General features: G+C 45.8%; 1 protein-coding gene across 3 annotated transcripts in view; it reads left to right on the top strand.

Moving 5' to 3' along the window:
- Positions 1-14565, top strand: part of ATP2C1 (ATPase secretory pathway Ca2+ transporting 1) — a 262616-nt gene that overhangs the window by 185891 nt on the left and 62160 nt on the right. For all 3 annotated transcript variants that reach the window (XM_033930018.1, XM_033930021.1, XM_033930019.1), the window contains one exon: positions 8746-8843. In XM_033930018.1, the coding sequence (XP_033785909.1) occupies positions 8746-8843 (98 nt within the window). The remainder of the gene's footprint in view (positions 1-8745; positions 8844-14565) is intronic.

Raw genomic sequence — 14565 nt, 5'->3', positions numbered from 1 at the left:
GGCATTTTCAATATGTCTTGAGTTTGGACATCTTAGTAAAGACCTCCAGAAATTCAGTAGAGAACATGTTCATTTTCAAAACTTCAAGACATCTTTTTTTTTTGTTTTGAAAATGTGTTATCTAGACATTTGGGCCCTTAGTACGTCTATCCTTATTGGCTATTCTCGAATATAAAGACATCTACATGAAAAGCACACAAAAGCAATTTTTTCTGATGTCTAAACAACCAGCATTCTTAGCAAACTGTTCACAGACAGCTGAGCATTCCTGAGCACAGCAGAAGGGCACTCTTAAGGATTACTGCAGAGTTTCAAGTTTAATGATTATTTGATCTATTGCCTATCGTAATACTAAGCGATTATACAAAATATTTGAAATCAGGGGGTACACAACCAAAATACATATCGGCTCCAAAGACGGAAGGACTAAGAGTGAACTATAATAAGGTATAGTAATGGAGAGAAAACACAAGAAGATAAAACAATGGGGAGGGGGTAGGAGTTTTATTCAAGCTGTTGAATATCCGCATGGAATGGAGAGAGAGGAAAGTACCCTGTTTCCCCGAATATATGACACTGTCTTATATTTTTAAAAACTCCAAAATATGCACAAGGTCTTATTTTCAGGGGGATGTCTTATTTTTCCATGAAGAAGAATACAGTACACATTTATTGCTGAAAAAAAGACATTTATTACCTGTATATGGTACAGGTCATCACAAACTAGAAAAAACTGTATCACAAACCAGAAAAACATTTATTGTATAACAGTTTACAGTATGATACATTTACACATTTAATCAATGACAATCAAGTCATCATCTTCTGGAACATCATCATAATAACTCACACCCTGAGGTTCCAGGTCAATTACTTGGGACTCCATTTCTTTCACAATCAGTGGACCAAATCTCTCATGTTTAGCAATAGCAGTGTCCTCAAATGAGTACTTCTTATCAAGGTAGCCTGCTCGTAATGCATGTTCAATGCAACTGCCAGTGATTTTATCCCATGAATTCTTCACCCAGGTCACAACCTCTTGCAGTTTAGGTTTCACAAAGTTTCCACGCTGATTTCTCTCCATTCTATTTTCAATGTAGTCATTAATTTCCATGCGCAGATTGTCCTTGAATGGCTTGTTGATTGCAATATCAAGGGTCTGGAGATAGGCCGTCATTCCCGCAGGAATCATTATTTGATCTATTTTTCTTTCATGAAGAAATGACTTCATATCTTTAGCACGGTGAGTGCTAGCTGCATCCCAGACTAGCAGACCTCTTTGACCTCCTCGCATAACAAGTGGCAGCATTAAATCTACCCACTTTCTTATAACAGCTTGTGTGGCCCAGGCTTTTTCAGTTTCAAGGACAAAAATTCCTGAAACACGTTCAATCTTTTCCTTCTTGCCCTTAGAAATTATTAGAGGTAGGACTTTAGTGCCATCCAGACGAATTGCCAAAATACAGGTCACACGTGCACTTTCATAAGCAGTGGAGGGAATGTACACTGAGGAGGCACCCCGCTGTTCAATTGTTGTTTGAGATGAATGGCCCATAAACACTGCAGTTTCATCCATAGCAATCATGTTGGAAAGCTTGTATTTAGAGAAGTCAATCTCATCAATAAAGGACTTGAATGCAAGTGCTCACTTAATCACTTGAGCATCTTCCAGCCTAAACAATGTCGTGGATCTTCTTAAAGACAATTCACTTCTCTGAAGGAAATTATCCAGCCAGTGTTGTGATGCTTTGAAATTTTCAGAGGCTATGTTAAACTGTGGCGCCATTGCAAGGGCGAATTCTTGAATATGAGCCCTATTCACAACCAAAGCCTTTGTTCTCCTGTCAACAACCCATTCACAGATCAGATCTTCCAGCTCAGAAAATATTGGTTTCCTACCTGATCCACACTTGCGTTTGTTAGAATTTCCCTTTTCCACTTGTTCAACTAGTTTACCATACTCTGCTCGCCACTTGCGGAGCAATCGTATATTCAACATTTTTTCTTTGCAGAAAGCAGCAAGATTTTGGCCCCAAGAATCTTCCACGATTCTCCTCTTGTACTCCACAGAGTAGCTTTTTCTTTTTGTGGCCATGCCTAAGGGTAAAAGAATAAAAAATGGCACTAGGGTATCCTGGGTGGGGGGGGGGTGATCTTTTAAAATGATACAGAGGGCATCAGAGGGGGGAATCAAAATGGCACAAGAGAATCAGGGGGATGGGCGGTTACCATCTTAACAGTATGGAGAGAAAAACGTTAGCTTGCCATGTAAAAGGTAAATAAAAATTGGCATGCAAATCCTTTAAACCAGATTTTTGATTTTACAGTTAACAATCTGGTTTAAAGGATTTGCATGCCAATTTTTATTTACCTTTTACATGGCAAGCTAACGTTTTTGGAAATGTGTCTGTAACACGGTAAATGTACACTTGTAAAGTTTGAACTTGAAATCAGCTTTCAAATCTGTTAGAAAACAGCATCCTCCACATACCGTACAGATCAGATACAGATTTGCAGTTTGCTTTTAAAACACTAGATGGCAGCATCACTATGTACGGTATCACTACAAGTACCATATTTTCACGTAGATAACGCGCACCCGTGTAAAACGCGCACACGGGTATAGCGCGCGAAAAACACAAATTTATGTACAGAAATTTTTATATACCGCGCACACCCGTATACCGCGCATGCTGCCCGACTCTCCCGTCGCCGTCCGACTCTCCCGTCGTCCGCCCCGACTCTCCTCTCCCCCTTGAAGTCCTGTCCCCACCCTGAAAGCCTGATGCCCCCCCCCCGACGTCCGATTCACCCCCCCCCCCCGCAGGACCGCTCGCACCCCCACCCCGAAGGACCGCTCGCACGCACTCCCACCCGTACCCGCACCCCCACTCTGAAGGACCGCTCGCACCCCCACAGCTTCCCGACCCCCCCCCATCATGTACAAGCTTATACCGGTGTCCTGCTGCTACCTCTTGGCGGTCCCGACTCCCCGACACGATCGGGGCAAGAGGGAGCTCAAGCTCACTTGCCCCCCCGACTCCCCGACACAATCGGGGCAAGAGGGAGCTCAAGCCCTCTTGCCCCAGCCAACCGCGGCACCCCCGACACGATCGGGGCAAGAGGGAGCTTAAGCCCTCTTGCCCCCCGACTCCGCGACACTATCGGGGCAAAAGGGAGCCCAAGCCCTCTTGCCCCGCCGACTCCCCAACTCCCTGACAATATCGGGCCAGGAGGGAGCCCAAGTCCTCCTGGCCCTGGCCCCCCCCCCCCGCTAGTTGTTCGGTCCAGGAGGGAGCCCAAACCCTCCTGGCCACGGCGACCCCCCTACCCCCACCCCGCACTACATTACGGGCAGGAGGGATCCCAGGCCCTCCTGCCCTCGACGCAAACCCCCCTCCCCCCAACGACCGCCCCCTCCCAAGAACCTTCGACTGCCCCCCCAGCCGACCCGCGACCCCCCTGGCCGACCCCCATGACACCCCCACCCCCCTTCCCCGTACCTTTCTGTAGTTGGCCGGACAAACGGGAGCCAAACCCGCCTGTCCGGCAGGCAGCCAATGACGGAATGAGGCCGTATTGGCCCATCCGTCCCAAAGCTCGCCTACTGGTGGGGCCTAAGGCGCCTGGGCCAATCAGAATAGGCCCGGGAACCTTAGGTCCCTCCTGGGGGCGGGGCCTTGGGCACATGGTCGGGTTGGGCCCATGTGCCTCAGGCCCCGCCCCCAGGTGGGACCTAAGGCTCCCGGGCCTATTCTGATTTGTCCAGGCGCCTTAGGCCCCACCAGTAGGCAGAGCTTTGGGACGGATGGGCCAATCCGGCCTCATTCCGTCGTTGGCTGCCTGCCGGAAAGGCGGGTTTGGTTCCCGTCTGTCCGGCCAACTACAGAAAGGTACGGGGAAGGGGGGTGGGGGGGTCGGGGGGGTCGGCCAGGGGGGGCGCGGGTCGGCTGGGGGGGCGGTCGGAGGTTCTTGGGGGGGGCGGTCGTTGGAGGGAGGGGGGTTTGCATCGAGGGCAGGAGGGCCTGGGATCCCTCCTGCCCGTAATGTAGTGCGGGATGGGGGTAGGGGGTCGCCGTGGCCAGGAGGGTTTGGGCTCCCTCCTGGCCCGAACAACTAGCGGGGGGGGGGGGAGGGGTCGCCAGGGCCAGGAGGACTTGGGCTCCCTCCTGGCCCGATATTGTCGGGGAGTTGGGGAGTCGGCGAGGCAAGAGGGCTTGGGCTCCCTTTTGCCCCGATAGTGTCGGGGAGTCGGGGGGGGGCAAGAGGGCTTGGGTTCCCTCTTGCCCCGATCGTGTCGGGGGTGCCGCGGTTGGCTGGGGCAAGAGGGCTTGAGCTCCCTCTTGCCCCGATCGTGTCGGGACCGCCTAGAGGAAGCAGCAGGACACCGGTAGGAGCTTCTACATGATGGGGGTGGTCGGGAGGCTGTGGGGGTGCTTGCCAAATAGTGCCTTATTTTTGGGGGGGGCCTTATATTTCCCAGGTGGGGAAAAAAAGGGGGGTGTCTTACTAAAGGAGGAGGTCCTATAATGGGGGAAACACGGTAGGAGATTATATCATTGTTCAAAAAAGTCTCTATATTAAAAAGCTTTAAGAGCTCCCTTAAATTTATTTAGGCTGGCTTCCTCTCTAATGTAAGGGGGGAGAGCATTCCAAGAGAGGGGAGCAGTTATGGTGAAACAGGTGACGCAGCGAGTGCCAAATGTTTTAAGAGTAGGCACGAAAAGTAAGTTTTGGGAAGAAGATCTGAGTGTTCTAAGTGGGGTATGAGGAATAAGTAATTTATCAATGAAGGACGGTTCTCTGGATTGAAGTGTTTTAAAAGTAAGTAATGCAACTTTGAAAGTGATTCTATGACGGCGGATAGGGAGCCAATGGGCATTTTTCATTAACAGGGAAACATTGTATTAAAAGTACCAGGTATAGCTGTCAATATAGCTTGCTAATGTTATATGGTGAGCTCTTCAAAATCCACCCAAAACGTACTATACCGACCTATACACCACAACAATAGCCCTTATGCCTGTAGGTGTCATCTTCATTTAGGTACAGTAGGTTTTGGAGGGCTCACCATACAATATAAGCAAGATATAGTGACATCTGTACCTGGGACTTTTAATATGACATTCTCTGCAGTAATCCTTAGAGTGCCTTTCTGCTCTGCTGTGCCGATGTATGAGAGCCATGTGAATCTGTCATACAGCTGGACAGGGTTTTTTGTTTGTTTGTTTACATCTTTGGGTAGTGGGAGGGGGTCGGTGACCACTGGGGGTGTAAGGGGAGTCATGCCTTCAACCTTCAGTAGTCATCTGGTCAGTCTGAGGACCTTTTTAGCATTTAGATGCTTTTAAAAGAGGTCTAGCTCCAAATGTCTAAAAAAAGAAAAAAGCCCTGGATGTTTGTTGGGTTTTTTTTTTTTTTAAAGGTTTGATTATCTCTGCTGAGCATCCAAGTCCTAAGCCCACCCAAAAGACACCTCTATCACACCCCCTCCCCTTAAGATTTAGATGCACTGGAGACAAAATGACCAGAAAGACATCTAGAAAGTCTGTTTTGAGAATGCCCACTTGGACATTTTGACTAGTAAGATTATGCTATCTTTTGGACATCTATCTTTTTTGAAAATGAGCCCCATGGTTAGATTGTGAGTCTGCAGGGACAGATATGGTTAGATACTTAGAGTGCCTGCTTACTATAAAATATAAACTGCTTTGATAACTGCAGAGGAAAGATGATATATCAAAGATAACCATATGCCCCCTTTGCATTTACTTAGTAATAGAGAGTTGTGCGGGGACAGAAATCCCACCCGTCCCCGTGAGGAATCCCCTCCGTCCCCGCCCGTCCCTGTAAACTTCAGAAATAATTATTTCATTTAATTATGCTACTGAATTAAAGGCTCTGGTAGAGACCCATTTACAAATGAGCAAAGAGACTTTATTAATTTGGGAATATTAATTGGGAAGAATACATACTTTGTAAACGGGTTTCTACCAGAGCCTCTAATGTAAATATAAAATATAAATACTCAGCTGATAAGAACCCCCCAAGTTGTCAGCTGAGGACTTCCTTTGCAGTTGGCCGGGGGTCCCTTTTGCCAAGCTTGGCAGGCAGCAGTAGCGTCCCTGAGTCACAGATGCTGGCATCTCAGTGGCTCATGGATGCTGCCAGTGACTGCTGTGCTTGGTGGAGGGGAGTTCTGGCCGTCTCTACAGGAGGTCCTCTGTTGGCGGTGCTTGGGGATCCCCACCAGTCACAGCAAGGGTCAGCAAGTACTTAAACACTGTAGAAATAAAACCAGAAATGCATTTCCTTTTCTTTTGAACACAATACAAAGACATCTGCTATATACCGTATTTGCCGGCATATAAGACGACTGGGCGTATAAGACGACCCCCCAACTTTTACAGTTAAAATATAGAGTTTGTTATATACTCGCCATATAAGACTACCCCTTCTTCCGCACACCTTCTGCACAACAAATAAAACTTAAAAGAACATCAGAATTTATTTCAACAATTTTAATTAATTCACTAAAGCTGAATAGAACAATAAACCCATGGGAGCTGCCATGCTATTTGTTTTCTAAACTGTTAACCAAACTGAAACTGTCAATGATAGAAGGAAGATAACACATAGAGGGAGAGAGCAAGTGCCGGGCAAGTCCCTAGCAAGTTTGCTGGCATGACAGTTTCCCTTTAAAAGCCTTCAAAAGCCTCCTGTTCGCCCCCGCAACTTCCTTAAGGGCTAGACTCCACACACGGCCGCATGTGCGAGAGACGTAGTAAAGAGAAAAGGGGTGGGGCCAGAGCGCCGCTGCTTCCCGCTGCGCAGGATGAAGGAGCTGGCACCCTTGTCACACTGATGTCCCGCCATGGCCCCGCTGATGTCCCGGCAGGTTTACTAGTACCGTAAGCACCGTAAGGAGGTAAGGAAGGAGATGTTAGGGCATGTAAAGTAAGGGCATGTAAACAGTACCCGGCGTATAAGACGACCCCCGACTTTGGGGAGGATTTTAAGGTACTGAAAAGTCATCTTATACGCCGGCAAATACGGTACATTTCCCAAAGCTAACATTTTAGTCAATAAATTCTGTTTTTTACCTTTGTTGTCTGGAGACTTTTTTTCCCCCATAAATTTGGACCCAGTTTCATTTTTTCACTTTCCATCTTCTGTAAATTCTTCTGTTGCTGTCCATTGGTTCCTACTACCATGGTCCAGCATTTATCCTTTTCTCATCTTTCGTGCCTGCCCACCAGCCCCATGCCCAACATTTCTCCTTCTATCACCCCTCTCCAGCACCATGCCACATCTCTCCCTCCATTCCCTTTATCACTATGTCCAACATTCCTCCCCCTTGCATCCATTTCAATCTGTCCCACTGTTCCCTATCCACCATATTACTTCTCCCTCTCATCTATACCTCCCTCCCTCCCTATGACCAAAAATTCTCCTTTCTTCCATTCCCGTGTACACAACCATCTCTTTCCCTCCCTTTCTCTCTCCAAAGTTCATGCCTTCTGTGTCCAAAAACGCATTCCCTCACCCACCTCAGCATCTCTTTCGGGCCCTTCCTCCATCCTCTTTCCCAAGTTCATGCCTTGTGTCCAAAAATGCACTCCCTCCCCCACCTCAGCATCTCTTTCCGGCCCTTCCTCCATCCTCTTTCCCAAGTTCATGCCTTGTGTCCAAAAACACACTCCCTCCCCCACCTCAGCATCTCTTTCCCTCCCTTCCTCCATCCTCTTTCCCAAGTTCATGCCTTGTGTCCAAAAACGCACTCCCTCCCCCCCTTTTGTGTTCCGCCTCCCAGCCCTCATCTGCAAGCAAATTACCAGCAAAATGGAGCTTGAGCCGCGAGGCCCGTCTTCTATTTCCTGCCTGCACTGCCCCAGCACACACAGCCGACTGGAAGTCTTCCCCGATGTCAGTGCTGACGTCGGAGGGAGGGAGGGCTTTGCTTAAGCCCTCCCTCCGACATCAGCGTTAACATCGGGGAAAACTTCCGGTCGGCTGTGTGCTGCGGCTGGGCAGGTAGGAAAAAGAAGAGAGCCTCGCAGCTCGAGTTGCATTGAACCCCGCAGGATCCCCGCGACCCTAGGAGGCATCCCTATGGGATCCCCGCAACCCCAGGGGGCGTCCCCACGGGATCCCCATGACCTGAAGGGGGAACCTGCGGGATTCCCGTCGTCCCCGTGCAGCTCTCTACTTAGTAAGCCACTTAGGTGTGCTTCAGAGAATAGTGCTTAGGCAGGATATTTGTGTGCAAGTATGCATACCAGTATTCCTTATATTTATGCATGTGATGCACATGTAAATGTAAACACCTGATTATACTGTTGAATTGTCCCCAAAGCGACAGAATGGGCAGGGGAGGGGGAGAAACAAATTTACTTTTGTCACTTTGATCAGTTTATCTAGTTTACCTTGCAAAGCTGTTCTTCATTCTTATCATTCCTTCTAAAACCAACTCTCCTACATTGTGATCTAACTCTTATTGTAAATGCATAGATTACTTGCAGAAAATTGTGGTCTATAAGGTACTGTATTGTATTCTATAAAATATTTGGCTTATTTATTGTCAGTTGGCTGTATTACTGATGCAAAGAATGATATGGACATGGTGATGTGTTACAACTTTGAGTAGGTTAAGTTACAAAGGAGCAGTCAGAACTGAGTGGATTTGATAAATATATGATAATGTGTAATGAAATGTACAATGACCCATTTATTTCTGTTCTGCAGCAAGTCGCCTGGGCTTGTATTCCAAAGGCTCCCAGTCTGTGTCAGGGGAAGAGGTAGACTCACTCGATGTTCAGCAGCTGTCCCATCTAGTACCAAAGGTTGGTGTGAAGATTTTAATGAGTTAGCTAATGTGTTAGCAGAATAGTGACTGAGGGGAAGTATAATCTGATTTATGCAAGGCTTCAAGACAGTTAGGGCTAGAGTCACAAAGCAAACTGATCGTGTACCGATCGGTTTGCAACCCCTTAGCAACCCCGGCCCGATTCACTTACCTGTCTTCCGATCATCCTCCGATCTGCGCATGCAAATGAGGGCAAAGCCATGCAAATGTAGGCAGGGACACAATTCACTAAACTTTTTTTCCTATCCGACTGTACTCGCAAAAAGTGACTGCTGAAGCCCTTTGCAACTGCTCTGCCTTCTGCAGCCTTGCTCTCTGCCCTGTCAGCCCCGATCTCTTGCTGTGCCTGCCTTCCAGCCCTGAACCCGAACATGCCTGCCCGCCCCAACTCTCCACCCTTCCCCGCACTACAAGCCTGTGGTTTTAACCCACGGGCTTAAATGGGTTAAAACCACGGGCTCCCAAAAGTTCCTCGATCGCCAAAAAAAAAAATCTATTGCTGGCCCTGAGGTCCAGCAATAGCATTTTTGTAGGTTTTCTTGCGGCCTTGGCTGCGCTAAGAAGAAGAGAACCCCCCCCCCAAAAAAAAAATCAAGTCCGACGGCATGGAGGTCCTGCGCATGCTCAGACCATCTTCAGATTTTCTGTGCATGCGCGGGGATCGCTATAGCGCGATCCGTACCTGCAGATGGGGGCGTTCCTCCGACTGCTCTCATCTGCATGTTAAAGTTTACTGAATTAGTCGGGCCCGGTCTGGCAGGTTAGTGAATCCTGCCCTTAATGATCAGTTCACTGGGTACGAGTATTTGGTCAATCCAAAACTACTTTTAAAACATTCTGTAATATCTCTCAGTAGATAGTAAGTGATTTTCACCTAGCAGAATGCTGGATGCAGATATTGAACCCCATGATGATTGATGTTGGTACAGTTCTCATTGGTGTGGCTGAAGGGAAAGGTGTGAAAATACATTGTGCACGTAGTCCTGTTTTTGGTTTTCTTGCATTCCATAAGCTTTTCTGTTTAGCAACATAAAGGTGCAGGGTTTCAATTAGGACCTAAATTTAAGGAGGCCAAAATCTGAGGTCAAGTTTTATTTAGCTTGATATACCGCAAATTCACATGACATCAATGTGGTTTACAATTTACAAATTGTAGAAAAGGAGGGGAAGTTGGAGGAGAAAAGCTAGAAGTAAAGAACAAGCAGTAATGAACTACAAAATTTTGATGGGCAAGATAAGGGAAAAAGGGGTAGAGGGTTCTGCAGCTGGAGAGGATGTTTGCCCCGAATTGAGTGTAAGAGGACAACAGCTTAACTGAATACATCTTTGAAGAGGAATGTTTTTAGAGATGATTTAAAGCGATCTAAGGAGGTTTCAAGTCTTATGTTGTTGGGAAGTGCATTCTACAAGGTTAAACCTAATACTGAGAAAATATTGTTCCTATTTAGTCATAGGTATTCTGTAGTGAGTGGAGTGTACGAGCAGATTTATAATGAATGAGAACATTGCCCAAGTAGGTGGGGAGCGTGATTGTCAAGTTTTGTGGACAAGGAGAAGAATTTATAGTTTAAATGATGTCGGCTTGCCACAGAAGCAGAGTCTTTGTCTGTACTTGGTCTCCTTATTTGGACATTTTACCTCCAGGGAATCGTAATTGCATTTTAAAAAGACTGCAGTTGTATCCTACCCCACCTGTCTGACCTTGGTTCCTTTTTTGTTCTTGGATTTGGGGGGAAGGGGGGGAGAGGAGGAGGGTTTGGGGGAAGGGTATGTTGGGAGGGGGGGGTCTGCCGGGGGGGGGGGGGGGGGGGCCTTTGTAACCCAGGAGGACATCAGAGTCCAGTCCCCCCCCCTTTTTTTTTTATACAATTTCTTGTCTGCCATTTTGCATTTGTTGGTTTGTTGCTCGCTCTTGTTAATAAAAACAGATTTCAATTAAATGATGTCAGACTGGTAACCAATGTGCTGCTTTTAAGAGTGGGGTGACATGATCAAATTTTTTTCTTACCGGTTTAGTTTGATGTATTATGTATAAGCTGGAGGTGCTGGAGGTCTTTTTGTCTGATGCTATAATAGAGAGAGTTGCAAAAATCTAGATCGGTGTTCTTCAACCACCGGTCCATGGACCAGTTCCGGTCCACAGAAATTTCCTGCCGGTCCACAGGGCCAGCACGTACATCAGGCCCAAAACAGTGTTCTTCAACTGCCGGTCCACGGTGCGATCGATGCGGCGTTATCTTTGAGCCAGCTCCCTCTTCCTAACTGATTCAGTGCACAAAGCCATGGGCAGTGGCTCCTACGGGCATCGTGCGCCTGAACCGGAAGCCTTCTTTCTGACGTTGCAACGTCAGAGGGAAGGCTTCCAGATGAGGCACAGGACGTGCAAGGTGCAATTAGTACTATTATGGGGGGCAGGGTCTGGGGTAGAGATTGGGTAGAGATGGGCGGGGTCAGGCCCACAACTTAGCCCTGTGTTCTTCAACCGCCGGTCTACGGACCGATGCCGGTCCACAGAATAATTATTTTATTTCTGCCGGTCCATAGGTGTAAAAAGGTTGAAAAACACTGGTCTAGATGACTGAACAGATCAATGATGGATGAGACTTGATGCTGAACATTTAATTTCAGGTCACTTTCTGGGCAGCAGGAAACGGAAAATAGTGCATTGTGATGTTTCTAAGGATATCCTTGCCGCCCCCCCAAAAAAAAAATAGCTGACAGAAACAAGGTGTCTAGTTGAAAGTGTTGCTATCCTGGCCCTTTAGCCTCTGACTCATTTTTGCTTTTTCTCTTGGAAGCAAAAATGAGACACAAGTTCTGTTGTGGGGCTATTTATAGATGAAGTAGGAAATAACATCAGAAGCATAGGTGCCCCCAGGGATTCTGGAGACAGATTAGTCTGGTGAATCTAAGTTGAGGAAAAATGTTTTCTTTCCCATTTTCCCAGAAGCTCAATATTGATATTGAGTACCAAACACAAAATTATACAGAAATATGATCAATGGCAAACAACACTAATTCATGAATCACAAAATAACACTTGGGTAGTATACTAAATCTATCCATATGATCACAAACCAATGGTTATTTAAATACAGACCATATTCTGTAGAAGCTAAAACATAAACTCTGAATTAAACAGGATGTATATTCAAATCAATTTCAATCAGCCACTATGTAATAACAATTCTACATGGCCAAAAATGATTGTCAAAGGATGAAATAGTTCTCTTGTGTCCAAGACTGTTAGACCTGCTGTAAGTAAAAACCATTCCATTTAAAAACAAAAAAAAGTTTCCACTAGCCTGAACATCAGAGTTGAAATTATGGGGTTACAGTAGGGTCCTGATGAAATTTTAAAAGCAAGTACACAGCCATTTCTGCAGAGCCAACTTGTGAGGTGTGTAGCTTAGTTGGGATGGGGAAATAAATCATCCTAACCAATGAAGTGGCTGAACCTGAAAATAACATTACATTACATTAGTGATTTCTATTCCGCCATTACCTTGCAGTTCAAGGCGGATTACATCCAAACTAAAACAAGAATTACATTTCAAATTTGAAGTAATAGATTAAACGATGAGATAAAATTTTAAGGGAGAATTATGGGTTTTAGATAATAACCAAGTAATGACCAATCAGCAACTTTCCAGGACCATTTATTTATTTATTTATTCATTCATTCAATCATTTTTATAGCCCGTCCTCCCCAGGAGCCCAGAACAGGTTACAAGGATATATACACAGAGTTTTCAGGAACAGAGATACGTACGCTGCAGAGTCAATAACAAGTTTCAAGTTTATTAATTTTAATATACCGACCATCAAACAAATATCTGGCCGGTTAACAATAGAATTTAAAAAATAGGAAGGCTAAAAATTTAAAGGTAAAATAATTGGTATATTAAATATATAGTGTGGACATGAATAATATTGACAGGACAAACTAGAGAGTGAGGATAAATGGGAGGGGAGGGGAAAAGTTACATATTTAAGAAGAAAAAGGAGATAGAGGGATTGGGATAAAACATATGGGGTGGGGTCGCTTTATTAAAGCGGTTGGTTCCTTAGGAGGAAAAAGGAAAGAAGATAAGTCTAAGCACTGGTAAACGCGTCACAGAATAAGAAGGTTTTTAGGCCTACAGGATCAAAGACACAAAGCTACAGAATCAATAACTTACAACTTATAGAAAATGTAACATGCTTCTAAGAAAATGTAACCATAGCTTACATTTGAAGTCGTTCTGACAGGAAATGAGGACTGAGTGTGTTTGCCAATAGGGCTGTAGTGAGACATGCTGCCACAAAAAGTTCAAGGGAACCAATGGTACCAAAACTGTGCCCTGTCCATTGGCTTCTCTTGCTTGAGTATGAAATAGAGGGCAGGGTAGGAGTGGTTGGGGACATGCTTCACAGGGTGCATTTCTGGCTTGGGGCACTGCTGCATGCCAGAGTCTTATTTTCAGCTTCTATTAGAGCAGGGGTTGAGAGTTTGCTCCTGCCCCTCTCCCCATGATTATCAGAGGGACAAGAGTACAATGGAATAAGCACATGAAAGAGATACTGAGACAGGGTATTGACACAGGACTGCACTGGCAAGGAAAAACTTCTAGCAGGCACCATGGAGAGTTGTAACAGCTGATGAATTATCTTCAGAGTTTGCAACTTCCACTTAGTAAGGTTTTTTCTGTTCTTCAACTCCAGATAGGAAAGCTCAGGATTCTGAGACCAGAAATTGGCTGAAGGTTGAAAGGACTGAGTGAAGAGGTGGACTGAAGGTGAAGAGGGGAGGTTAAGAAAATGACTAGGGTAAAGGTTGAGAGACGAGACAGACTGGGAGAAAGGGTCGAGACTTGATCAGCTGATGGAATAGCTGGCGAAGGGCAGTATGTCATGTAATTAAACATACTTGTAGATTTCATTCCATATTATTGCACAATACCGCTAGTTTAATAAACATAGTTAAAATATTGTGTTTGTAGATTATTTCAGAATTTAAGAGGAGGTATGGCTTCCTCTCATCCCCGCTACTAAATTGTTTTTGGTAGACATGTGAGGCCATGTGAATTTTTCAGCGCTATAGTGGGTTTGCATCAGCTAAAAGTGTCAAATAATATTTTATTGATTGAGAGAGTCAATGAAACACTAGTGGCTGTTCTTTAGCACTCTCCAGACCAGTAGAGGTTAATCTTTACGAATGGGTATATATCCAATCATGACCAGCAGGTGGAGACTGAAAACAAAACTGTGGGACAGTATATAATATACTCCCTTCTCTATTTACCTCAGTCTTCTTTCAGTCTCCAGCAGGTGTTGAGTGATCTGTACCCATCTCCCTTGGTAGGGCTGTTGGAATTTGTTTAGGGGGTTTCTAGTCCCTGTTTTTGGCCGGACAGAGCTTGGGCGGGCCCTGTTTGGGGGTCCGTCCGACCTCGGGGGTGTCAAACCCGGCGGGTCTCGAGCGGGGTCCCTCCCCCCACTTCCTCCACCTCCCCACATTTTTTTAGAGGAGCCTCAGCAGTAAGCCTTGCCCCCTAAATCAAGCAAGGCATATTGCTTCGAGAGCCTGTGGAGTCTGTTCTGTAAAAAAAAAAAAAAAAAAATCCTGAGGTAGTGCCGGTCTGAAGGGTTGTTTCCCTTTAAGAAAACTGTATTTTACTGTATTTTTTCATCTAACCGGCACTTTTTTCTAGCTAGGT

The sequence above is a fragment of the Geotrypetes seraphini genome, chromosome 2, assembly GCF_902459505.1.
Source record: "Geotrypetes seraphini chromosome 2, aGeoSer1.1, whole genome shotgun sequence".
Taxonomy (NCBI): Eukaryota; Metazoa; Chordata; class Amphibia; order Gymnophiona; family Dermophiidae; genus Geotrypetes; species Geotrypetes seraphini.
Note: the sequence above shows the minus strand (reverse complement) of the source record. Positions and strands in the feature narration are given on the sequence as shown.